The sequence below is a fragment of the Harpia harpyja genome, chromosome 7 (genome assembly GCF_026419915.1).
Source record: "Harpia harpyja isolate bHarHar1 chromosome 7, bHarHar1 primary haplotype, whole genome shotgun sequence".
NCBI classification, from domain to species: domain Eukaryota; kingdom Metazoa; phylum Chordata; class Aves; order Accipitriformes; family Accipitridae; genus Harpia; species Harpia harpyja.
Window position 1 is genome coordinate 45,809,682 of NC_068946.1, and position 27,208 is coordinate 45,836,889.

Genomic DNA, 27,208 nt, shown 5'->3' on the forward strand with positions numbered 1-27,208 from the left:
TTTTTGCAGAGTGTGAAGTTGACGCCTGAAGGGCAGAGGGGTTGGCTGCATCTGGAAGTGAAGAGGTAGGGGTCCAGAAACACCCTCAGTTCCTTAAACACACAATGTGCAGAGAACAAAGGTCCCGTGTTTGGTATGGAAGAGAGTTGAGGGCTGTTTGGAGACTCATCACTCGGCTGCACAGAGCAAGGGGCAAACGCAGCCGCGTGTGCCAGATCTGCCAGTGCTCATTTCCTGGACTTCACAAGCCCTCTGGCAATGCATTTTTTTGCTGCATTGGACTTTTGCTCATCAAGGTTTTAGTAATAAGCTGAATTAGTTTGCTTTTCTCCCCACCCCCTCCCCTTTTTTCCTCTAGCCAGCTCTATTTTCAACCATATTGTGAGAGAGATTACAGACATGCTGCAGGGCTGGGAGAGCAGTAGGTCACTCCCTGGGAGTGCATGTCCCAGGGCTTGGCAATCCCCCTCCAGCTGCTGCAGTAATGAAACTGCTCCCTTACATCTTATCATTTTTTGCATGGTCGCAAGTATGAAGATATGACATTGCTTGGGGTTGCAAGCAATTGCACAGCAAAAATTACCTTCTAACATGTCAACCTTTTGTATTAATTGCTCTTCCCTCACAGAGGTGGCAGCAATAGCAACATACATCCCTTCTGTTCCCCACTCCCACACAACTAAATCGATTAGCTCAATCTTTGATGCTGCTTTTAGTTGCGTCACTCTGAATCAGTCCAGCAGTTAATTTTCTCTGATGATGCAGAAGCTGGGGGACAGAGGTGCATGCTGAAGGAGCTAATACAAGACCCAGCTGCTTGTCTCTCTAGAAACACTAAAAAAGCATTCCTCCTCCTGGTCCCTACTGCAAAGTCTTGTTCTGCCCTGATGTTTGAAGCCTTTGAAGGGCATCTCTCTAGTTATGCCAGAGACTATTCCTTCCCCTGCGGTACAACCTCCCATCATGAATATGTGCCCAGCAGTGAGGGACTGGCTACTCAGGAAGCACCTTCACCAGTTTCCCAAGGATCCTTGCAGATTGGTTCTGTGGAGACACTAACCACCATACTGGTTCCTGTTTGGGACATTACACATGGAGAGGTATGGAGCAGAAAGCAGCAAGAGTGATCAGAGGTCTAGAAAAAGTGGCCTGTCAAGGAAGGATTAAAAGAGTAGAGGTTGCTCAGCGTAGAGAACAGAAGAGAGTGAGAAGAGTCTTTGAAAGCATGTTGTGATGCTGCAAAAAGAAGGGGTTCATAGGGTTAGGACAAGAAACAAAAGTGTTACACCGAAGCAAGGGAAGCTTAGACTGGACATGAGGAAAAAATTTCTAATGGATTCCCATTAGCACTAGAATAACTAATATAATTTCTTCTTAAATTCTTCCATAACTCTATAGGCAAACCTCTGGCATGGGTATAAATGTTAGGGAGAGGGGATGATGAATCAGGAGGTGACTTCTTTACGTTCCTCTTAGTCCTGTTTTGTCTGGTGCCGCAGCTGTGAACTCACTGCTGTAGGAGGGAAACATGACCACAAACTTCATGGGTTTGGCACGTGGGATTGTGTAACCTGTGTGGTATGAGAAAACACTGAAAACTCATTTTCCTAAACATTTTGTTCACTTTAACAAGGGCAACCAGCAGAGCTTTCAAACTTTTCTTCTTGGAAACAAATACATGGAAAGAACAGTTTGAATTCATATCACTGGCTCCCAGTTCATATTTAATCCAAGATGAGTGCTGCAATGAATAACTGCATCAGAGGGCTGGAGCACCGCCCCTATGAAGACAGGCTGAGAGAGTTGGGGTTGTTCAGCCTGGAGAATAGAAGGCTCTGGAGAGACCTTAGAGCAGCCTTCCAGTACTTAAAGGGGGCTTAACAAGAAAGATGGGGACAGACTTTTTAGTAGGGCCTGTTGTGATAGGACAAGGGGTAATGGATTTGAAATGAGAGAGGGTAGATTTAGATTAGGTGTAAGGAAGAAGTTCTTCACTGTGAGGGTGGTGAGGCACGGGAAGAGGTTGCCCAGAGAAGTTGTGGATGCCCCATCTCTGGCAGTGTTCAAGGCCGGGTTGGATGGGGCTTTGAGCAACCTGGTCTAGTGGAAGGTGTCCCTGCCCATGGCAGGGAGGTTGGAACTAGATGATCTTTAACGTTCCATCCAACCCAAACCATTCTATGATGATCAGCCAACCACCAAAATAAACAGTTTCATTAGCAGAGACTCCAAACAGGATGTCAGGAGAAACTGCTCTGATGTTCAGAGTGCTGAAAGGGGGAGAGTTTTCTATGCTAGTTGAAAAGCTAGAAATTCTTCTTTAGGGAAAAAAAGAGACTGTAATTTATCATATTGACACCAGTATAATAATTCTTTCTTTATTCCCGGCGCAATGGTTTCTGAGTGAGACAGATTGCTATCCACATTGATACTATCTGTCACTTAACCCTTGTTTTATATCTTAATGGAGGGGGCAGAGGTGGCACATTGCTGGGAGCTTTGAGCAGGTATAAGATTGGTGATGAAATATGATGATAGGTTAGGGTAAGTGAAACCAGGGTCTTGCCAGTGGTTTTCAAAGTTTCTGATTCAGCTTTCTGCAATTCCTCCTTCAAAACCAGAATAATAATGTGGGGTTTCTGAAAGCAGCAATGTGTGTTTGAGTTAGAGCAGAATAGGGAGTGCTTTGATGCAGCTGTAAGTCACGGTCAGGCAGGTGCCTGCAGTCAGTGGGGTTTCCTGTGTGGCTGAGGATTACTGCTTGGGGGTTAAGACTTCAGATCTAGGAACGCGGTTTGTTCATATCCCAAAATGGTACCCTTGCAGTCCATAGTACCTGGGGTAACTTAGGGGTCCTGGAAGATTCAAAAGCCTGATCCTGCAGGCTCAGGTACTAGGAGGAGGTTGCGAGTGGGTATCTGACACTGTGGACAAAAGCGGTCCTGGTTCGGTGCTGTACACTGGTTCTTTCAGGCATATTATGATGTCCTTTTCTCCAAACAGTTCCACTATACTTAGTTACTAAGAAATGAAGACGCTATTCATTAGAAGTAAAGATAATTGCCACGGATGCCAGGTTTCTACCACTCTGCCATTTTCTGCTTATTTTACATTTGCACTAATGCTTTCTGGGTAGGCAAAGCTGTATTTCTTGTGAATCAGGATAGCTCCTATTTATATGCAAATTTAAATGGGATGCGATGTTTAGAAATTTGGAGGGCGTGACTGAATCTAGGATAACATGGTGTTTATGACTGAAGGAGCTGAGGGGGAATTTTCTGGCCTTGCTGATGATTTTATTTTTTAACACTAGTGCAGTGCTATCAATTCCGGTAGACTGAGTTTTGATTTATATGTGTGTAAATGAAACTAGCACCGGGCCAATCTCCTCTGCGAGCCCTTTGGAATTAAGTATTAAGTTATGCGTAGGCTATAGGAGGATAAAAAGGAGACAGAATATTATTAGTCTGAGTTATCCCCTTGCATGGTGAAGCAATACGATGAAGGAAATGTTCTCTGTCAGCTATAGTGAATCTTCCGGCTGAACACATCAATCTGTTCTGGAGCCAAGATAAGCAGTCTTCTGTGCTCGCTACAGAGGGGGAAACCTGAGATGCCTCGGAGGCCTGTATTTTTAAAGACATCTACTTTTTATTTGTCCTCTGTTTAAAAACCTGCTCAAATATATCCCTGTTCTGGGGGACGTCGGGGGCTCATAACAGCAGCGAAATGTTTCCAAGGGACAGCCCTGTGTGTTTGAACAGCTCCTTAGAGCTGCCCGAGTTCGATGAAAGGTGCTAGGATCAGTAGGACAACTTAAGTGCCTCTAGTAATTCCTTCAGTGATTGGGGCTTTATAAAATTGGAAGAACAATACAGGGGATGGCAAAATGTAGCAATACTCACCCACTCTTGTATTTATTTTAAGCACTTCTCTGATGACCTGTGGTACTGTGTATATTAACTCTTCTGGCCGGGAGTAGTGTGAAACTCATTTTGTTGATTGATAGGAATTAAACCCTAGAGCTCTACTTTCTGTTACATGATCCTAGCACAAAAGAAGCTTTTGAGGATCATTTTTTTTCTGGAGGCTATTGTAGATCTACAAAAATAACCATGTATTTTAAAAATAACACCAGGGACTTCATACTAATTTTAGGAACTAGATATCTGGTGCCATCTGTAAGATAATTATTCCACCATACACTTGTATCAAAATACCACAGTAAAAAATGAAGTGAAGCTAATGAGGCTAATGGAGGTTTACTATTTTCTTCAGATATAATTTGATTTTGTTTTTAAAAATTGTAAGTGTATTTTGGAGCAAGAAGCTCATTAGGAGTATATAATCGACATGAATGCTAGTGAATTTGAGAGCCTTTTGCCACTTGGTAGCCAGTTCAAATCCAGCCGCCATTGTACGTGGTATTGGTACGTGATGTTATTATCACCATCTGTTAGGGACTGGGTGACTTCTGTGGGAATGGTGGGCTCACCTTGTCCTGTTAAAAGGCTTCTGACCACATCACTGTTTCGCTTCTTGTGTCCCTTTACTGACTACCTCAGGACCAGGTTACATGTTCACCTCCTGTTGGAGATCAGCTCTTCAAAAGAGGATCTCTTATTTCCTTCCAGCTGTGGTAACGACCTGGTGAGACATTTTGTTCCTAGCTAAGTGGACAGTGGCTATAATTGATGTTGAAATTCTGCAGTGTCTACAGCTGCCATCCCGGCAAGCTCCCCTGTTTACCAGAAGCTGCTAGAAAATGTGGACTTACTAGAAGTGCAGAGCGAGCAACAAGAACCATCAGAGCCTGGGGAGCAGGAGTTATGAGAAAAGATTGAAGGTGTTGGGGATGCTTAGGTTAAAGAGAGGGAAAGTAAAAGGTATGTGATTACAATCCAGTATGCGAGACTGAGCTAAAGGAAACAATTTGGTCTCAGTGTACATGGCAAATGGGACAAAAAGAAATGGATTAAAATCATAGATTGAAGAAATGAAGCATGTTTCTGTAGCACTTCCATCTTGGAGACCCTATTAGAAGGCATATCAGGAATGACCCAGGTGGTGTTGCTCCTGTCTTGCAGCAGAGGGATGAAAACAACAGCCTCTCCAGCTCACTGTTTTGTATAAATCTGTGGAGTTTTTTTAAATAGGTGCAAGATTTTCATTTCCCATGTTTGTTTATTTTTAATCCCTGGAATTATTTTGAAAATTAGTCCAAACCTAAGGTAAATGGGGGCTTTCTGTATCAGTTTCCAAATTACTTCCTGCTTTCATTGCCTGCTGCTGTTTTCCTGGATACTGTAAGGGCCAGTCTTGCACAGCTCTGGACCTAAATCAAATGTCCTCTATTCCTCTGCTCCATGGGAGCTGAGAGCACTCTCAGACTGGTTCCAGCTTGGTTAGCTGCTGAGCCCTGCTCTGCCTTCCAGCTGGATAACAGTGCAAGTGTTTTCAGACTGGTTTTGTGATGAACAACACAAAAAGCATGATACACAGCTTTGAGTTAATGTACTGTGAATTGCACAGCCCAGCTTACCCTGCCTTTTATTAGTCTTTAGAAGAAAAAGGCTAAGCTGAGCTCTGCATATCGCTTCTACCAGAGATCATCAATATCTTCTGTTTGGCCTAGCAGAAGTCTCTCTGATCTCTCTATTGTGAAATAGAGGCAAATAAGCGTAACGCAATGCTAATACTGAGACAAACTCCTGGAGATTTGATTGTCCTCTTTTCAGAACATGAGTTCAGGGGCGCAGATAACATCAACCTTTATTTTATTTATTTATTTCAAGGCTGACTTCCTTATTTGAAGTAAATTCCTTAAAGGATATAGAAGATACTTTGCAAATCCTTTTGTAAGTTGTCTATCTTGTATCCAAAAATATTTGCACCATTTTGGAAGACCTGAAAATCTCTTACTGTTTTTCACGCTAACTTCTTCAATATTTCTATGTTCTTAAGTAGTATCTTGCTCCATTTTATTATCTATTAATTGTATTCCAATAAATAATTGAAATTACTGATTGCTACGTGCAGAGAAACTATGATTTCAACTTGCTATTGTGTTTTTAAGTGTTCTATTCAACACTCAACATCTGCTTAATTTTAGGCTATAAATCTGCAATTGAAAACAGTTAATATGAAGGAGTCCCACATTTATTGTGTCTGAATTATTTCCAAGGCAATTGTTCTTTTTTACAGGGGAGAGTAGGGGGTCCAGTTTTCTCTTACTGCCAACCATGCAGACTCGTGCTGAGATTTCAAAGTCATATTGGGTTCCTTCTGGTTCATCTAACGTCTCCAACATAAAGATTCTACAACGGGTTACTTATGTGAAGATTTAGGATTGCAGAGGTAGCCCTACAGGCCAAGTTTAACATACAAAGAAAATGCACAGGTCTGGGAGAGAAGTTCCTTTTCCTGGGACTGTGCTGCTTTTCCAGCCCAGTGAGAGCTCAGTCATGCTTTCTTCAGCGGAATCAGCAGATAGGGCTCAATGAGGGGACACAACTGATGAAATAAAAGGTCACTGTTTTACTTTGTGCTCTTCCCAGGCAGCAAAGCAAGTGTCTCTACCCAGTTCAGGTCCAATGCCTTTTGGTTTTACTGGTCTGCCTTTTTTGCTCCACTGTACCATCCCAGCTGTGGGCTGTTTCTCCTCACCACAGGCAGCACATTCACAGAGCAGCCAGGACAGCAGCAAGTGGAGTCCTTCTCTGCAGCCCCCATCTTCCCAGGTCCACTGCACAGAAAATAGCCTACAGGCTGCTGCTGCCGAGCCATAACTCTACAGCACTGCTGCATCTGGCTTCTCTCTCTCTCACTCAGAGAGGAGGGACTGGAGGGGTCCTAAAACCCTCTAAGCAGAGGTAGGGATGCCTGGGGCAGCGCTTCCCACCAAAGGCATGGCCAAGGGGGGCTGACCTGGAAACAGCAACCTCCTATAAGGATGGTGACCCCATGCAGCAGCATCAGCTGAGTCTCCTCAAGGCATCCTGAGGGGTTGATGGCACACAGGTCTGAGCTTTGCCAAGGCACTGAGAAAGCCACAGCTGTCTTCTTGGGGGAGCCTCAGATGCTGCCTAGCTCCCCAGCATGGGCTGGGGGCTGCTGATCTCTGGCTCTGGCACACAGGATGGGTGCTTGCACTGTGCAGCCTCTCCCTATTGCTGTATTTCTGTTAGCGATGCTGTAGGTAGTGTCTGACTGCATTTCCAACAGGGGGTTTAAGCTTGGAAGGATTCTGCTCAGATTTCTCCAAATCTGGAGCAAACAGCAAAACAAACCCCCTCACCATGCACACCACCATTGCTAGGATGCAGGAGCCGCCAGGACCGAGTGACACCCGGTGGCACTGACGGGATCTGGGGCCTGATCCCATCCCCTGAGCTGTCTCACGTAGAGCTGCGCTACCGCACACTGCTTTTTGAGCTCCATCCAAGCCCTGGATCTGGGGATTAGATCAGCATTGTTCCTCCTTGCTAAATGGCTTTTGCATGGTGATTGTACCGGCATTTGCTGCCTGGAAGAAGGAGCTGAGGTGATGGAGAAAAGGCAGAAACTTGTAAACTACGATATATCCTGCACCCGCTCACTGGTGAGGGAGCTGGTGGGTACCGCAGCCTGCTATAAATTTTATGCAGAGCATCATTTTCTCCATCCTCTTCCTCAGTGGCTCTCTGGCAAGTGGGTTGTGAGTCTCTGCAGCACACTTTGCTGTGCTGCCTTCTCTGGCCTTTTCCCTGCTAGTGCTGATTTAAAGCTGTTGCATGCTCCTTGTGGGCTTTTTAACCATCAGATTTGTGGCTCTGCAGTACTCTGAGAGGTCCAGGCAGCAGCAACCTGGAGACTTCCGTGGAGAAGGCAAGTTTGCACTAATGTGAGCAGTAATTCAGAAGAGCTAAAATTAGCAAACAGAGACCTTTTGTGGGAGCGGCGTGCTGGCAGCAGAGCTGGCACCAGCCACATGCAGTTCCCTCCTGAAGCTGTCAGCAGCCGTCAGCAGAATATGCAGCGGTTCAGCCAATCCTAAGTTTTCTTTTCGGTGATCTCTTTCCTACGGTTTTTGCAGAGACTGTAAAATGGTTTTTGTTTCATTCCAGCATGGGTGCTTGTGTTCCTCATCAGTAACTCCAGTATGTGCTACATCCTTTCCACTCTTAGAAATTATGATAATTTGGAAGTGTCTTATGCCACTCTCTTCATGGATGTCATTAGAAGCAGGAAAAACAACTGTTGTCCTTTGCGGTCTGCTTTGTAATGGGCATATTGTCAAAGGTATCTTAATGTCAATGGAAAGTGCTTCTGAACTCCCCTGGAGAATGGATGAGACCTTTATTGTATGCCAGTATGGAGCAAATAATGGGAGACACAGAAGTGGAGTCCTCTCAGTCTAGACTGCCTGGTCCTTATCCTCACTGGATGGATGGAGGTGTTGCGGATGCTGCTCCAAAGCCTCGATTCCCCAGTGCACAGCTTGGGTAGGACTGAAGATGTGTTTTCAGGAATATATTTTTAGCCTTGTCTCCAAATGATAAAAAGCTTACACAATCGTGCTGTCTGTCAGTCACTGTTTAAACCAAATCTGTCAGAGAAGACTCTCAAGAATATTAAATTCCTACAAATTTAATGAGAGTAGACAGCTGCGTGAAGGAAAGAGACCTAATTAGCATCCACAGAGAGGGAAAGGTGGTCTGAACTCACCTCTTCTTAGAGACTAGAGGTAAAGGGGATATCTCCATAGCATATAAGAGGCAAATTTGTTATTAAATGTTGGAGAATCAATGTGCAAACCACTACCAAGGGTTCGGCAGTTCCCACGCTCATAAAAGTGCATGCTAGTTTTTGGTGTTAGAAAATGGGATCATACTAAAATAGAACAATGACCAATTCATGGTAACATATGGTATTGAGCAGGCTGATGCTCTTATAGCATGGAAAGTATGGGTTGGGACTGGCAAAATTTGTCTCAGAGGTTGGGATGCTCAATTCCCTGCTGTTTGCAAAGGGAATTGGTATCCAAGTTTGGTAGGCGGTTGTAAATCTCATCAATGGTTTCTTCTCATTTTCCACAAGGTGCTTCTAACCAAGTCAGTCTGTGGTATTTTGTTTTCCTTGTGGATCCTGGCGCTGCTGCAGAGTTCCCTGTGGATCCTGTAACACCGTGTGCAGCAAAACGTAGTTGTAACTATGTGGTGTGAGGCTGTTGGGCTACTTAGATCAAGGGGAAAAAAAAAGAGAGAGAGAGAAATACCTTAATACAAAATAAAATCATAAGAAAAATAATTCTAGACTCTCTCCTTCACCTCCAAAAAAAGGCAGAAGAGTGTAGCACAAACATGCTTTTGGCTTGTCAGATACTGTCTGGTCTGCAACGGTGCCACTGTACTTTTCTTCTATTAACAAGGGAGCATTGGTTTCCCTGCCTGTGTACATGGGGCTTTATTTTATGTCTAAGTTTAAAGACAAACCTTAGTCTCTGGACAATTTTCCAGTGATGTAATATTTTAGAAAGTTCCTTTGTGGTACTTCACCAAAACCCCAAAGCACCAAAACGGCTTTCCCTCGTCTTGCAGCCGCATTCAGGGAAATGCCCTGCACTTCTTCCACATACCCCCACTACAGTGCAAACAAGAGAAAGTAGGAACCTGCTGTAGGCTCCATGCAATATTTACAAGGGACATCTTTGCTGAATGGTCCTTTTGGTTAAAGTCATTGAATAGAAATTGTAGTAGAGCATTGGCTTTGTAGAATAATTGCATCTCTCTCTGAAAATTTTAACAGCAGCAGCAGTTCATCTTCAGCCAAATTCAGGCTGCTTTCATATGCCTTTCCTGTGGACTACTCAAGTGTGTATGTGATGTAGCTCTCCTCTATCGTCCTGTTTCCCATGGGAATACAAGAAGAATTGACAATCTCTAATATTCATGCAGTGATATTAGCACTTAGTCTTTTACCAGAAGGATGAGTTAAGTTTGATTGTTGATTTATTTATTTGAGCATCTGGCAAGCCAGATGCTTCTGCTGTTGATGTTGTCATTGAGGATCAAATAAATATTACTTTTTGAAATTTAGTTTGAAAGAATTAGTCATTAAAAACCTTTGCTTGATAAAATTCAAGCAAATTCCTTCTTCCTCCTCCAGTCCTAAACCAGGGTACACCATCCAAGCAGTTATTAAATGTATCCATGTAAAGAATAAATATAATAAGGATACCAGCACAGCATTAATATGGAGATGGGTGGGATCCTTAGCAGGAACTTTATGGCATTTTAAAATACACATTGTACCCATACATGGGGCTGTGATACTTTGGAACTCCAGGGAGTGATTTCAAATTTTCTGTGCAGGTTACCGTTCTGCAATGCATGGTAAATGGCTTTGGTGATCCTGAGGGATGATCAGCAAAATACTTTGTTTCCGGTCAAGAATGAATGCTATGTTCTGAAGTGCTGTTGTGTGGTATTAAGCAGCTCCATGGGCAAACATCACTTCTCACTAGAAATAGAAGTTCTTTCCCTTAGAGAACTCCAATTTGGCTTCCTGTACACATTTCATATACTGTGCACTTACACTTTGTATGTCACATGAAAAAGGCATACCATCAGTAACAGTGGATGGAGACTTTCATGTTCCATATTTTCATTTAAATTCCATTTAAATTATATTAGTATAAACTATAACTCTAAAATAGTTTCCTGCCGTTCCTCTTTATTTGCATGTTAATTTAATGCTAGTGAAAGATTAGCTGCAAGAAAGGTAAGCTTATGGTACTGATTACTATTCTTTCTTGGCAAAGTACTAACAACATTCCTGACTAGGATGATTTAATAGGTCTCTTCTGTCTCAATCTTCTGTGATTCAGCAGTTGACCACCCTAGAGGCCAAAGTCCTCTGCTTATGCAGCAATGCAAATTTTTCCTTCCATTGTTTTTCTATTGTGAGTCAGTCCTAATTGGAGGCTGAAATTTTGTTTCCTTTTCAGTAGCCTTAGCAGCTCTGCTTAGACTGCCGGCTAAGGACTATGTTTATTAGCAGGTCTGCTTGTGTCATTTGTCATCTTTGTAGATGGTAATCAGATGAGAGCCTCAGGTTTAATTTAGGCCACCCATTTAGGTCACATTTGCACTAAGGTACGTGCCATCCCGGAACACCAGGGAAGACACACAGTCAGAGCTTCCTGAATTTTAGTTCTGGATTCAACATTGACTTCTCTTCTCCCTTGGTTTAACTGTATAACCTAAATTTACCAGTCCATACAGGAGTCACCTCACAAAGGTTTGGGAAACCAAATTAGCTGATATTTTTACATCTTAAAGATAGAAAACCCTAAGTGATTTTATTATAATTATGCTGCATGAGGCGGAAATATAGGTCCCTGCACTGATTAGACCTCTCATTTCTAGGAAGCAGGGTCTTTAAAGTTGCATTTCCCAATACTGTCTTGGGAGCACTGCGGAAGAAATTGGCCATGTACTGTGTCACTTCCAGACCTTAGAAAATACACTTGATTAAAGCGTCTCATTACAAATGTACCATTTTGCCATGCAGCGAGTCTAGGGAACAGAAGAACTTACAGAAGAACTGTAGTTCCAAAACACAATCTAAATAAAAAACAGGTACCCAATAAACTAATGGGTGATCTTACACATAGGAATAACATCTGGAAATGCTGCCTTGTTAATAAACTGTTAGTCTAAGAATTAATCAAATAGGCAATATTTCTTTAAGACCTCTCTTTCCTCCATTCTCAAGACAGAACTGAACTCTTAGAACACTGATTAATCACATCCAATTTTGTGGTTATGCCCCCTTATTTCTCCATTCTTCTGTTTCTACATTTGTAATTTAGTTCAGAAACTGCATCTGGAGAAGCAAACATCTCTGGGATCACAGATTAGTTTAGATTTTGCTTCCCCCTGGAGATTTGTGGGTAGGAGCTGCAATTCCATTCCAAAATCTAATTAAAAAGCAGGTACATAGGAAAGTAGCGGACAATCTTACCCATAGGAAGAAAGTCTGGAAGCTCTGCTTTGTTAATGAACTGTTAGACTAGGAATCAAATACACAAGCAATATGTGCGGGTTTTTTAGGGTTTCTTTCTTCTCTATTCACAAGGCAGAACTCAACTGTTACATCATTCCACACTTACCAGGCTTACTGGAAATCTAAGTTTCTCCTTAATTTCCAGAACAGCCACCCCAATGATTTTGCAGTGTCAGATGGTATGTGGTAGGTGACAGGAAAATAGGATCAGCTAAAAAGGTTTCCTGGGATTTTCATTTAGGAGTGAATTCTGTGGGACACTTCATCTCGATAGTTTTATGGACTGTTAAATTGCATCTGTGGTATATTAGCATCAGCAGCGCTTTTCTGATGACTTGTTGGGCACTACTAATTATATGAAAAAGGCATACATTTTTGTTAGGTAAAATCAACTCAGTACCTTTGAGAAAGAGGCCACTTGAGGATCCACCTGCTGTAACTTCAACACTAGGTTTAGAAATATTTGCCTTGGTGAATAAGATGCTAATTGTCCTCATGTTAAAATACATATAATATATTTCATGCATTCCCAGTGGCACTTAGAAAATTAAAGCAGACATGTTTGAATAAGGTACAGAAAGTTGAGCACTATAAATCAAATAAATGTATCAGATACAGTACCAGTGCAAAGTTCTCTTGATCCACATTTCTGGGCTTTTAAAATTGGTCACAAATCAGTATTTCCAGAAGCTGAAGTCTGTCTTGCCAATATTGTGTTCACTCTGCCCACTTAGAGGTAATTGACTTATAATTGTTTTTACAAATGAAAACACATTTTTACCTTTTTTGTGGGAGGACACAAATGCACAAAAGAACTTTAACTGTGTTCATGGTGCCTTGAAAAGATGCCAAAAGTCAGAGGTGTAATTAGGGATTCTGCTAAAAGTCTAATTCCTGCACCTGTGAACATTTTTTGGCACATAGCTTTTTAAGTCCTTGCTTTTCTCCTCGTATTTCTCATTTTCTTGGCCAAGAATTAAATTCCTTTTCAAACGAAATTGTCAAAGATCTCCTGGGGTGTATTTTGTTCTTTGTCTAAGAATACAAAAAAGCAGTTCCCTCTGCTTTTGTTGTTGAGCGAAATACTCTAAAGCATAATATTAGACCCTGTTTTATTTAACACCTGATTACTCATGGTAAAGCTCTTTAAGATCCTTCAGGGTGAAAGACGATACAACAGGTTATGACAGCATTCTTATAATGTAGGTTTGTTCTTCCAATGCTAGAAGTAATGTACGGGGCACTTCATGTTTTGCATCACATAGATTCAAATATTGGTGAAGTTCTAACAAAGCTAATGATAAACTATTTTAGTTAGATGGGGCAGAGGGAAGAGCAAAGAAGTCCTTATCACCAGATGATGTAATAGGATTTTTTTTGCTGGGTTTTAAGTTAGTTGGAAATGAATACATCAGGTAATTATATGAGTGGGTCTGGACTGATTTATCAAACCATTAGTTCTTCCTGCCTTTGATAGGTGCCTCCTGTGAAAATCACAGGATTCATCTGTTCTTCCAGGCTACAGCTGATTTCAACAGAATCTGAACTTACTGGAAATACATATCTGCTCTGCAAACAGAATCAAGCAATAAATGTATCTCAAAATAACAGACTAGAGAGGATCTGTCTAGGCAACCATTCACCAAGCCTAGGACTTTTCCTCAAGTCTCTTACATCTTATGACACAACAAAGATATTTATTCATTGTGTAAATTGCCAGGGGCATAAGAAGGAAATCATCAAGGTGGAAACATGCATTCACCATATCTGCTCTTAGTCACAAATGAAATGAGGATATCAATACTTTTTTAGGCTAACACACTAATTTATGAAAATAAACTTGGAAACTGATGCAAGAGGTCAACCAAAGCAGTAAAAGGCCTGCCTGGCCTGCAGGCTTCTACCTCCCATGTCCTTTTCCTAATTCTTGTTTAAATACTGTGATCCTCCTCCAGAAAAGCAGTCAAGTGCATAAGTCCATCCATCTCGAGGAAGTGTAAACATGTGCTTCATGAACCATCTTAATTGCTTAATCAAGCTCCCTATGTTGTGAGGCACAACCATACAAACAGGAACCAGATGGAAGGTATTTTTATCAGACAGTCCATAGGATTATAGAGGCATGGTCATTGAACATTGCTGTCCTTTGAAAACCCAGTACCAGGACGCGACTGCATCCGTGCAGCATCCCCACAATATGATAATTCAGGCAGCAGCCACTGTTATAAACTCAGACTCAATCTTACCTCTTTATTTTCAGATATCAACAACCTGTGTGAGCTTGCTTGATGGACATAAACACACATTGTTAATGATTTTAGGAGATCTTATATCAAAGAGAGTTGAAGCAGTTATTCAAGTTTGGAATCAGTAATTACAGAAAATGCAGCAATAGTCAGTTCTTTTTAGAGTCATTGGTTTTGTGAGTGATTTTAGCACTGAAGTACTATGAATTGGTATAGCGTCACTCTCATAAGAAACCAGTGCAGTCGTCTTATTATTTTCAAGTGGTAGGAAAAAGTCTGTCTATTTGAGCTAGGTTTTCTATGTTGTTTGTAAAGCACGTCATAGCAACAGAGATTTTAATCAGTTTTCCTTAGTTTTATATCACAAAGCACTTAAAATTATGTATTAGGCTAGTGCTCCTGTGGGTTCTACATCAAATCCAAAATAATTGTGGTTTTGCAATCTTTTCCACTATAGGCTTCTAGTACTAGTTGTCTGATTATGCTGTGATCAATGCTTTTACTCCACACATTAAAAAAGGAGAAAAAAACTTGATTATAATTGAAGGAGTATATATTTGGCCAGGTACTTGCCTGGTCCTAATTGACAGCCTGAATCGTACAGCATGGTCATCAAAATGGGCAAGAGCTTATGTGAATAATTCAGGGCATTGACAAACATTTTATCTGCAGGTTTGGTGGCAAAGTTAACAGCAATGAAATAGTTAAGAATCCTGGTATTTAGGCAGTCAGAATTGGCTTTTTAGTTAACACCCCAATAAGATGGAGGGTGCAAGTTCACTGTTCTCTTAGTCTCATTGTTTCTTTCCACTGGCTGCAGACTCAGCAAGACAAATGTGCATTAGTTTATATTGTCAAGGCTATCTTTGCAAGCAGATGGGCTGGAAATCTAATTAAAAAAACCAAGAGCTTTGATTCTGGCAAAAAATAGCAAAATCTCTGGGACGACCCTAAATCCTCTGAATTAAATGGATGTTCTATGTCAATGCAGTTCTATTGTCCCACTTTATAAATAAAATATGAAGGGCTCTACTTTCACGTAGACCCATAAATGTGCTCATTTATGAGTTTAATAAAGCATGTGTATTCAGTACAATTAGATAAGCATATGTATAGAGCAATAAATGCTCCCTATATAAAATCAGCACATGTGTAACAGAGAATATAGCCCAGTACAGATAAATAAGCACATGCTTAGATTATTAAGTGATCTTGCTTAAGCTTTTGTGAATTAACTGTGAAGCGGCCATGACTATTTGCAATTTGTAATTCTCCTGCAATTATGTATCCTACCTGTGTCTGAAAATGTGGTAAATATAATACATTAATTGGAAGAATAGATTAGCCTCAATAAAGAAAAGTATGGTAACACCCATTTTACAGATGAAAAAAACTGGAGGTAGAGTTGAGCTAGAGCACAGAAACACAAGAAGGAGGCGAGCAACCCCAGTAGGATTGCCTGACTCTCAGTCTCATCCGACTCGCAGTCTCATCCCCTGGACTGCAGTGCTCCAGCCAGATATAAAAAATGAATAAATTGTGAAGCTGTAATTCGAAGGAAAATACTTACATTTAATTGTGTTATCTCAGTGTCAGGGAGTTATACGTAGTAGGCTTTTCTTATACTGGGTGATGTGCCTAATGTGAGGCTAGGGGTTTGCACAGCGACTGTGAAATGCTTTCTGTTTTTTCTCACCAGTTGTTGTCTGGGGGAGTGACTGTGGTGGTTCAACCAGCTACAGAAACCTGCTGTATTAGGCCCATTTCTACTGTTATATTGCATTTCTTTAAGTCACAGGTAGGAAGCCCATTAGTCCGGTGGAGTAGATGTGGCCTGTGACATATCTTTGATTTGTCTCTTTGAGATCAAATGAGCCACTCAATATTAGGCCAAATATCCTTAGGTGCAGTGCTCCATGAATCTGCTCTGAGATTTTTATTACCATGGGCTGGCTGATAGCCACAATAAATTCTAAGAATTTTCTGACTAGCAGATTCCTATCATTCCTATCCTGGCATACGTTAATTTGTCAATATGATTTTCAGGTCTGGCAGCAGGAAAAGCACCACCTGGAGTATGCGGTTCCTGAGATGAATAGGATGATGCACATTCACATGTGGCACTTGTGGATGGACTTGCCTGTGAAGTTTTATTGTGCTTTTGATAGAGAAGCAGTACAGCTAATAGGGGAAAGGGAGCAGGCGGTTGAAACTAGGCAATTATTTTTCAGAGCATTTATCTGAACCTGCTTTAGTTGACGAAACAGTTGCTCTGGCTTTTTCCAATTAGTGGTGACTGACGGGAAGAGGTACTGGTGGAGAACTGAAATTATTAGTGGTTGTGATGGAAATTCAGGATCATGAGGGAAGCAGCCTTAAAACTGTGTTGGCATGACACCAATACGTGAGCTCCCATCAGGGTGGAAAGTGGCTTAGCATGATGGACTGTAAAACTGAGGGGACCGCACACTAGCATCTAAGGAGCTCAATCTCCTACAAAGGTGAGAACATCTGAGGCTGGAGAAGTACCTCAAGTGCTCTTGGGAAGACAGGCAGAGAGTTAGCTCAGAGACTCAGTTGAGGTCTGCACAGTTATTACCAGGTTTTGGTTCCATTATTCAACTGTTGGATTCATCTTTTCTCTCCAGAAGCTTTTTGGATCCAGCTTTCGCACTCTGGGGGTCAACAGTATCTTTTGCGTCTTCTATTCCCTTTGAAATACCAAGTTATTGGCTTGTTTGTGCTCAGTCAGCATCAGTGATTTTGATCTATCACATATTTATGTCTCCATGCAAATAATAAGGGATACCTTTCATCAAGTAGCTTCATTGGCGAGGCTTAGTCCCCCTTGCTAGACAGAGTGAGAGAGCCTGGCCTTGCTAGGAGACAGATTCAGAAAAAATCAGACGTGAGCTATATGTTCGGAAGCTGGATTGTGAATAGCACATCAGTATCCACTGTCTCTTGAGGACTCAGTAAAAAGGACTTTTTCTCCACTCAGTGCCATCATGGTAGTTACTTGAAAGAATGAGTAAAGTCTGCTGTGTAAAGGAATACACAAAAATTGATTTTACAAGTGTATCTTATAACATAGGTTGATTCTGTAGCTTCAGAGCAAGCCCTTCTGGTTGTAATACCACAGGCAGTCTTCACCCAGCCTGGCATGGCAGGAAGTATCTATCTGATAAGTGAACTATTTTGGGTAAATCATTGTGCCTACAAAGACCCGCTTTGTTTGTATACGGGTGGAGCTCAGAAAAAAATTAGTACCACTGATTTATTAGTCATGGTCAGTCCTCATTGTCCAACCTGGGGAAAATGGAGGCAACAGCTTTTAAATCATATACTTCTAAAGAGAACTCAAATTCTCGTGCGGTGTCTTCGCAAAACAGACTCATTGCAGGGACCGCAGAGTGTTTCTGGGATGTAGCACTCAACCTTTCCTCCTAACAGATGCACTTGTATCCAGTGTGTGTGCCCTGGCGGATGAGTGGACTCCGGCCAAAATCTTGTAAGCCTCAAAGAATGGTTATATCACTTCTGCTTAGGAGATAAAAACTGAAAAGCAAATCTCATGCTGAACTCTGCACTGCAAATGGGCTAAGTTACTTTTTTGTGGAAGAAGCTGCTATTTGAAATACAGATTTTGAAAAGAGGAAAAATCCAAAAGCTTTAGAAATTTCTCACCAAAAATACCTCTAGAATTTTATGTCAATCAAAATATTTTTTTTTTTTGATAAAAAGCAAAGGTTTTGTTCTTTTTTTTTATGTTGTCTGATCAAAAAAAGGAACAAAATAAAAAAAAGATTTCATCTGAAAAGGCCTAAACAGAATATTTTGCTGTTATAAAGTCCTTTTTTCAGTTTTTAATTCAGTACGCACATTCATGAGAACCTGCACTCATCATGAAACAACTTATTTTGAATAAATGTGTAATTTCTCATCTTTTCTCCTTAGTTCCGTATTTTAATTACAGCTCTTCTGTACATGGATGTACATTGCTCTCCTGTACTGCCAGGAGCAGCATATGAGAACTGATGAGTGCTTACTGCAAGAAATGTCAGTACTACTTAGAAAAAGTGATTTTAGCATCTTTGAAGAGTATTTTTTCCTGTCCTCATCTATGAGCCCAACTGAGCCCTGGATCAGTGTGCTAGTCCCGGAGAGGTTATACCTGCTTACATCAGGACAGAATTTGGCATGGTGTCTGCCTCTGGACATATATTGGATTTCACCAGGTGCTGCTTGCTGTCTACTGTCTAAACCTACATTAATCATTCTTTGCATGAGCCGAACATGTTTGCAGGCTTATTTATGCTGTAAAAGGTCTTTCCACTATGGGTAACTCTGCCTCCCACAATGCATTTCAAAGCAATGTATGTATTTGTAATCTGGAGACTTTCCATTCTGGGGTGGTTGTGTTTTACTATGATGACTGGAATTCCTGGAGCTGTTCACCATGCTCCATTCACTCACTTGTTAAGTCACTGATGCCTTGAACTGGTAAATCAGGATCCTGGGTCTAAGACCCCCCAGTAGTTGTTGCCCAGATGAAGTATCCCTTTCCTTATGTGAAAATCTGGCAGTGTTGACTGTAGACTAAACTTTAGAGTGACTGCATGTGAAATGGACTTCAGGGTCTCCTTGCTTGAACTACAAAAAATGCTCAAAGTGCAGGCAAAAAGATATATTTATTTTTAAAATCTTACTAGTTTGGCTGTGCTAAGCACAACCATATATATTTATTTCTCACCTGGAATCCAGTGGACTTGAACCTCCAAACATATTCTCAATACCCTCTGCTCATCTGAACCTTTTCAAGAATGGTGTGTTTATATTTCAACACAACTCTAATATTTATTTTTTCCAGCAAATGTCAATAACATATAATTTTCATTTAGTAAAGCATTTTTGTTTTGTTTCTGCCAAATCATCTCAGATACAAGACTTTATATGCTCAAGAGATAGCTGAATGGTACTTGCTGTTCAAATATTTCTTTGTTGTAGTAATAAATCTTTAAATGTAGCCCTGCTTCAACAAAAACAAAGCCCTGATTAATTTCGTATTTATCTCAGCAGCTGTTTCAAGGAAGACCTGCCAGATATTGATCCAAATATAGTAGATGTGCAACAACAAAAGGGGAAGAGGGTTAAATGGGTTTATATGAAGGCATCATTTACCAGCAGAAACTTAATAGGAATGTGAAAAATTATAATATTCGTCCTCCAGATTTGGCTTTAACAGCTGCAATCATGCATTCTTGGACACAGCTGTGTTTTATAGCTTTGCTATTTGAATGAAGACAGGAAGCTTCTCAAATAGTGTTTATTTGCTCAATTAAATAGGACGAATGCCTGCAGAGCTCTGGGTCGCAGTTCTGCTTCAGGGTGTAATGATGTAGATCAGGATTTTTACCTGGGTAGAAGACAGCACAACACAACACTGCTGAATCCTGACAGAGATACCATATGGGACCTGCACCTCTCACAACAGCTCTCAGGAACTCATAGGATCATGGTTACTTATTGGGAAAAGGTTTTCTTACACCTAGCTGGTGTCTGAGTTCTTCCTAGCTTACATCATTTTACAACAGAATTGCTTTGACTTCAGAGCCATTTTTCTTGGAAGTAAAAATCAAATACCAAAATAGGTTACTTGCTTGAGAAGAGCAGGAGCACCCGTTCTGGCACCAGTTAGCTTCTGCCAAAATATTTGGGTTTTTTTCTGTCTTTCTGTTCCCTCCTGTTGACATGGGGCCAGAGGTGGGGGTTGAATGTGGACATTGTGCAGCCCACACATCTGCATTCTTGTGCCATTCGCAATCACACCTCATGTCCCCTAAGAGCAGTGGCTGGAAACCAGAGACAGGAGGTTTGTCTCTGACCGGACCTCACTGGCTCCAAGTCTTTTTACAACATGTCAGTGAAATTTCTCTAGATCACTGCTTTATGTCCAGCTCCAGCCAGTGTGAAACTGGCTTCGATTTCTTTCTCTTTTTAAAAAAGAAAAGTGAGAATGAGTGATTCCTTTTCAGCACTGTGAAAGAGAAGAAACAAATTCAGGTCACAGTAAGGAAGAAAGGATTAATTGGAAATGGAGGCTGCATGACTGTTTCTCCTCTAATTACAAAAAAGCATTGTGAAGCCAAGTTAGAAAATGTAAGAAGGAAAATCTAGGATGAAGTCTGTCTACCTACAGTCTTTTAGGTAGCTGAAGTTCTCTGGTGGGAGCTTTCTGTGAATTGTTATTCCAGAGTAATGGTGCTTTCAGGATGTGCATCAATAACTTCCTCTGATGGTCGCTGATATACTAGCATATAAGGGAGATGTGAGGATTAGCAGTCACAGGTGTCCTGGGATCTTTGGAAAACAAACTGCCTCATCATGCCGAACAGCCACAGTCACTAGGGGATGTGATAGACTGACGGTGTGAAAGTTCAGGAACATACCTGGTAACTGTGATAATGAGCAAGGTACATTTTGCTTAAAAGTATTAAATGGAGTAAAATATTTTAATAACTAATGCTGATTCAGGAGTGCTTGACAAGCAGGTCTACTAGAAAGGACTTTACCTGGTCCTCTAAATGTATTGGAAAGTATATCATGAATATAGATGACTGACTATTTCTATTGACAAGGTGATCTTCAGGCTCAACATGGTAATGTAGAACCAAAGTATGAAAGTCAGTAAGTGATGCTGATTATAAACCTCCCCATACAGCTTCATTTTCAAGCTGAGTAAACAAGCCACAAACAAGATGAATAAAAAATTGCTATTGATCAAAAATATTAACACGTAAGTTACTGAAGTGATCCTTAGCACATTTTGATATGAAAACCAGACAGCGGAGTTAGGTTGGTCTCAGTATGAAATGAGGCCTTTGGGATAATAGTCTGTGCTTGGAGGCTTTCGCATACCCATTTTTCTCCTCTCCCTTTTCCACCCTCAGCTTGTGAATCAATTGGCTGACTACAGCCACATTTGTCAAAGGAATGGTGACCTCAAAAAAAATTAACTTCCTGCAGATTGTGTGCTTACAAATTGATGCTTGTAGAGCGACTTGTTATGCTGAGAGTGTCTCTTGACAAGGTTATGCTGACCCTCCTTAAAGGAGATCTTGCTCTCACTGTTAACAAATCATATTTTGAATGAGATGCTATACATGTAAGATCTGTGCTTTTAGTGGTCCAATAGGCGTGTTAAATGTGCTTCTTTGTCAATAACTAATGACTGCAAAAAGGGAATAGAGATATTATGTTATTTCAGCTAATCAAGTGCTGGAGCTTCTAAATGCCGGAAGCTTTGGCCAAACTGTAAGGATGAAAAATACACATAATCAATGATAGGTATTTGAAAGTTTAATCAGAAAGCATGAAGTCCTTAAACTCATTTGGTACCCAGCAATCCAGCTCTTGCCAAAGAAAACACAATTTAGAATGTGCCTGAATTAAAGAGGAAATTTGAGAAAATAACCTTATGAATGTACCCTAGAAACCAAAATAGAGGCATTTATTTTGACAAAATTATCACATCTGCTTCTGAGTTTCAATTTTATGCTTTTTTTTAAAAATCCAGATCATAAGTATTGTTTTCATAAATATTCTAGGGTATTTTTATTAAACTTAGAAGCTGGTCTTTGTCTTTGCTTAAAAGCAGTGTAGCAACTGAAATGACATATCAACTATCAAATATTTTATGCTCACCATTGCAAATCTAGTCCAGATGAGCACAGCCAAAAGGCTGATAGATTGTCCAAATACCTTGATCTGAGTGTTTTCTCCAGTTTCTTGTCAAATATCAATACTGGAAAAAATTAAGCACCACATTCAACATTAATTGCCATCCTAAAATGATTACTTGTGCATAATAGATATGTGGATTGATGTAGCATCTCGGGAGCCAGGGATAAGGCATGTCTTGCTTGGACAGTGTGGAGGAAGCTTGATTGCTACTGATGCTTTTCCCGATCAATTGCTAAACTGGGAATGGTTTGAGTTATTGCTTTTAAACAATAAATTTGATAAACATGGCTAGACTATTGAAAAGGAACCTAGGGTCATTTCCTCAGTACATGTTGAGGTAACTGAAGAAAAATGACTGACTGTCAAAGATGACAAATCTTCACAGATTGCTCTGACTCACCAGAGTTCATGGGTGCTTTATTCTGTCTTCACAAGGCCAACTTTTTTAGGATCCTATCGATAGCTGTAACTGTTTGGATATTGCAACTTAAATTTTGGCCTTTTAAATTTTTTTTTAACTAAATTGCCTATGAGTTGTCCCCACATTTATGTAAGCCTCTTGTACTTTCACAGAACGTGTTCAGTTTTGGTTTTGTAGACTGTTATTACTCATTATTTTTAATTCTTTGGATTTGCATCTATAGTTTCCTGAAGAGTAATTTTTTGGAATTCATTCTAGACAGCTGAAGACTGTAGTATGAATATAGGTATCTGGAGACCTCCACCAAGGCAGACTCCTTAGACACAGTACGACAGATGATCCCTGCCCTGAAGAGCTTACAGTCTAAATAATTTTCTTATCTCCCTCTTCTTTCTCTGAGGTATTAGTACCTGATTAGTATCCAGCTGTCTGCTTGTGTAGTGTAAGTGCTCTCAAAGGCACCCCTCTCCACACCATGCTCCGCAACCAAAATTAGAAATAATGAGCAGGCAGCTTTCTGGCTTGCAACAGTTTAAACACTGTTAAATAATAGTTTTTGACAAGCAGGTTTAGAAATCAGGTGCTAATTTTCTGCAAAGGGTCAGAGAAGGATGTGTGGAATTATCACTGTGCTGGGGAGATCAAATTCTGTAGATGAGAGGACAGACCCACAGGTCTTGTTACAGGTTGTTACCATTCAACTCATTAAAGAAAAAAAATTGCAAGCAGAGCCACTTCTGCAAGACTGTGAGCAAGGCTTTTGAAATAGAATTAGATTTGCTCAAAATGATAAATACCATCCATTTGTACATTATCTGTACTATAATTGAAAAGGCATACCCATCTTTTCACTTCTTTTATTTCATACCGGAACTTAGATGCTATGTGACCAATCAAGTAGGGAAATCCTCTTTGTAATTAAGAGCATTGTATTGAGTTTTGTATTATTAGTGAAATACTTGTTACTTCTTGACATGTTTTGAACCTAAGAAATCTATGATTATTCTCCTTCCTTTCCTCCTTCTCCATCCCTGCATCCTATCATTTTCATACTTGAAAATGTACTAAGCTTGTTGAAAATTTGGTCTAGTTATAAGGAGTGTGGATAGTGCTGGTAGGGAATGGCTGCTTATTGCCTCTTCCAGGACAAGAATTAGGAAGCATCTTGACCCCTACCTGTGGGCTGATGTCCCAGCCTGGCCTGCAGGGTCAGTGGCTGTTCTTCTGTGTCCACCCAAAAAAGCTGGGGAATCATTACCCTTTCTTCTTCCACAAAAAACATACTGTAAAGTCTCCAAAAACCTGAAAGTAGAAATTTAGTGTGCTGTGGAGTGTTTTTTCACACAGGCATGCTTAGGCATGGTGTGCTGATGGGAATGGCCAGCAGTACTGTCTGCTTCCTCCACTGCTTTTCTGCACTTCCAGGGTCGATAGAGGCTGTAAACCTTCAGTAAACACAGAATCCAGCCCATAGTTACATATCTTAGTTCCCTATCTGGAATATCTATCTTACTGCAGGCTGAACTTCCAGTCATAGTGGTATGTAATCGTAGGTGTCAAGATGGTATTACACTGTCTACGCTCTAAAGCTGGGGGCAGGGTCTGATTTTGGGTCTGTTTGGGTCTAGGTCTAAGACTTTAGTTCAGGTTCATAAATGGAAGACTTCAGTCCCTCAGGACGTTCCTGTTCTGCTTACTGAAACAGTTTTTTCTGTGGTTCATCAGTAAGTATTAAGTTATTGTTTTAGATCAGATTTGATAAATTGTCAGGTTGGCAGCAGCCATGGGGAGTTGGATTGAAGTTAATATTGGCTATGCCTTGCTGTGGTTGCAATGGGGGGTGGGTATTTATTTATTTATATTAGAAAAGACAGATTCCACTTACCTATTACTGTGTCTACTGTTGGGGCTCTCCATATGCCCGTGTGGCTCCTGGATCTCTTTGTCAAGTGTTTGAAGAAAAATCAATCCTTGGAAAAGTCAGTTCAGTATAACAGGGATCGGTGACTTGGCAGAAGTTTCTGAAGACGCTATAAAGCTTTGCAAGAAAAAAAAAAAAACAAAACACAAAACCCCTTCTGTTCATCCCTTTCTGATCTCGGCTCTCGTTCCAAAGGGCAAGAGGCAGTAGCACCACCAACAAAGGTTCTTTTACAGCCTTTTTTGGCATTATTATGGAAGGATCAGATGTCTGACCTTTCAGCAGTAGGTAAAAGGAGAATAAAAAGATGTATATTCCTGACAATGTTTGGAAGTGCCTGGTCTCCCTACTTTTTCTTTGCACTGACTCTTGTATGTGGTGTGCTCTAGATATGCCAATAATGTTAAGGCAGAGGACCAAGCTTGTTGGCTTTGACTGCTCCTTCCTGGCACGAAGTTGAGACTGTTCAAGTTAGCAAACTCTTTTAACGTGGCAAAATCTGCTTTGCCATGGAGTGGTCCATCTGTGCGCAAATCTAGATAGTGGTAAAGTCACCAAGGACTTTTATTTTTAAGTTATATATATTTATCTAGTGTGCCTCCTATGAAGGATATCCCTGTCCTTGTTCCAGCCCAGAAACCTAGTTGTAAGCTTTATATAGTTGTTTTCAGTGAGGTATGTAGGAGCTGGATCTTATTAGCAGAAAGAGTGCTTTAAGAATTTAGAGAGGTAGAGTATAGTGAAAATTATCCTGTATGTTTGTGCACTGAGGGTATTCGTGTGGAGGCTAAACAGAGTCTTACTATTTCTGCATTAAAGCCATACTTAATAATATCTTTCCTCAACATATTTCAGATTCATTCCAGTGATATCAACACTTGCTATTTTAAATTATCTTACATATGCCTTTATGTCCACAATATTGATCCTATTTATGTTGGCCAGTTTGCAGAAAGGTCAAAGGTGCTATATTCATATATTAAAGAGGATTTCTTGTTCTGTATCTCACTGTTGCATTCATTATATAAAATATGTTCATGTTCTGCCATGTTTCTCTTCTTTCTCAACTGTTCTTTCTGTTTTCATCTTCCTTTCCTGTTTCCACACTTCCTTTCTTCCAACAGCTTCTTCTTCTGTGGAGAAGGCTGTGACCTCCATTTCACCTTAAAAGAAAAAATAAAATTAGATCAGTAGGTAGACCAATCTGGCACATTTAGTGCATCACCAATGAATTTTACTCATTTACCATACCAATAATATTACTGGGGATGGGGAATTTCACATTTTGTCTAAGTGCTTGAGGCCTAAAGCTCTCAAGACTTAAACACCATGCATGGCAGATACATTAGCGGGTCAGTCAGAGGAGTAGACACTTCCTAAATCTCATCAAATGTTGGATGCTGCAGATGGAGGATGATACTTTTGAGCCATACCTCTTTTTCTGAGGAGCAATACTATGTCCCTGGAAAATCTATGCTGAAAGCTGCCCAGATTTGACTTGAATCAACATGTCCTTTTATTCTTTCTCCTCTCTTCTCCTGTGGAAAAAGGGAAGATGTATTTGGAAGTTAATGCTCTGGTGCTTTTGGGCCCTATGCACTGTCAATGACCAGGCCAGATAACTATCTTGAACTTTTGAGAAGGGAAGAGTAGGGAAAAGAGAAGGGAAGGCTGGCAGAAAAGTATGGCTGCAGATTGAAAAAGATCCGGCAACATTTGGAAGATCAATCAGGAGGGGAAAGGGCCCCATTTTAACAGTGCACATGCTGAGTCACAAGGACCTTCCTTTCAGGGAATGATTGCCAGGCACTTATCTGGATATTAGACTTTTTAAAAAGCCCCTAAGGGAGCCAGTGAAAATGAAGGCACCCAAATTTACAAGTGGCCAGCAACGTTAAGGCACAGGACCCTGCCTGTTGGCTTTGGATGTGGATTGAATTTAATATGTTGAAAGCAGAATCCGTTGTATGGACACATAAATAGCTTCCATACAGATATATTTGATTCTGTTTTCAGTTGTGTGAAACTATGTATGTTTTCAGTGAAAATTTGAACTGCATGTATTTGGGAAACTAGAGATTAAACTGTAATATATACACTTGATTGGCATATAAATTAGATTATGGTAAAATTAATATAGCCTTTCATATAGCCTTCAAGCTGTACTATCTTTTGCCTTTTATTTTGAAGTATATCATTCCTTGCTTTGCTCTGAAGCAGTGAACACTAGCAACAGAAGTTAAGGCTCAGTGTGACTGTCCACAATATTAATTATCTTGATATGCATTTATTCCTACAGCGAAGATGTTTGCAAACGAGGATTCACTGTTATTATTGATATGCGGGGATCCAAGTGGGATTTGATCAAGCCTCTCCTCAAGACCCTTCAAGAAGCTTTTCCTGCTGAGATTCATGTTGCCCTGATTATAAAACCTGATAATTTCTGGCAGAAGCAGAAAACAAACTTCGGCAGTTCCAAGTTCATCTTTGAGGTGAGAGCCACATCAGAGATGTATGGTAAAGCATTATCTCTGATAAGAAATGTTCTTCAGGTAAAAAAAAAATTCCCAAGCCCTGTGATTGAGAGAAAAAAATACATCTGAGGACTGTTTGCAGGAGTGGGCTTATGCCCTGGCATCGGGTTGCCTTCTGAGCACACTGATGGAAAAGGATGCACATTTCATGTCAGAGGTTCACATACATAATTCACTTTGGTGAGGGTTTTTTTGTGGTATTTATTTTTGGTGGTGTTGCATTCAGTCTTTCCTTTGTTTCTCTTAGGAAAAAAACCCACCAAATCAGTCAGTATATTAAAGACAAAGTCCTCTA

General features: G+C 40.6%; 1 protein-coding gene across 13 annotated transcripts in view; it reads left to right on the forward strand.

Moving 5' to 3' along the window:
• Positions 1 to 27,208, forward strand: part of KALRN (kalirin RhoGEF kinase) — a 534,490-nt gene that overhangs the window by 184,414 nt on the left and 322,868 nt on the right. For all 13 annotated transcript variants that reach the window (XR_008236018.1, XR_008236019.1, XM_052792838.1 and 10 more), the window contains exon 4: positions 26,679 to 26,871. Coding sequence is in view for 11 of the 13 variants with exons in the window: in XM_052792838.1 (XP_052648798.1) it covers positions 26,679 to 26,871 (193 nt within the window). In the remaining 2 variants the exon portion in view is untranslated. The remainder of the gene's footprint in view (positions 1 to 26,678; positions 26,872 to 27,208) is intronic.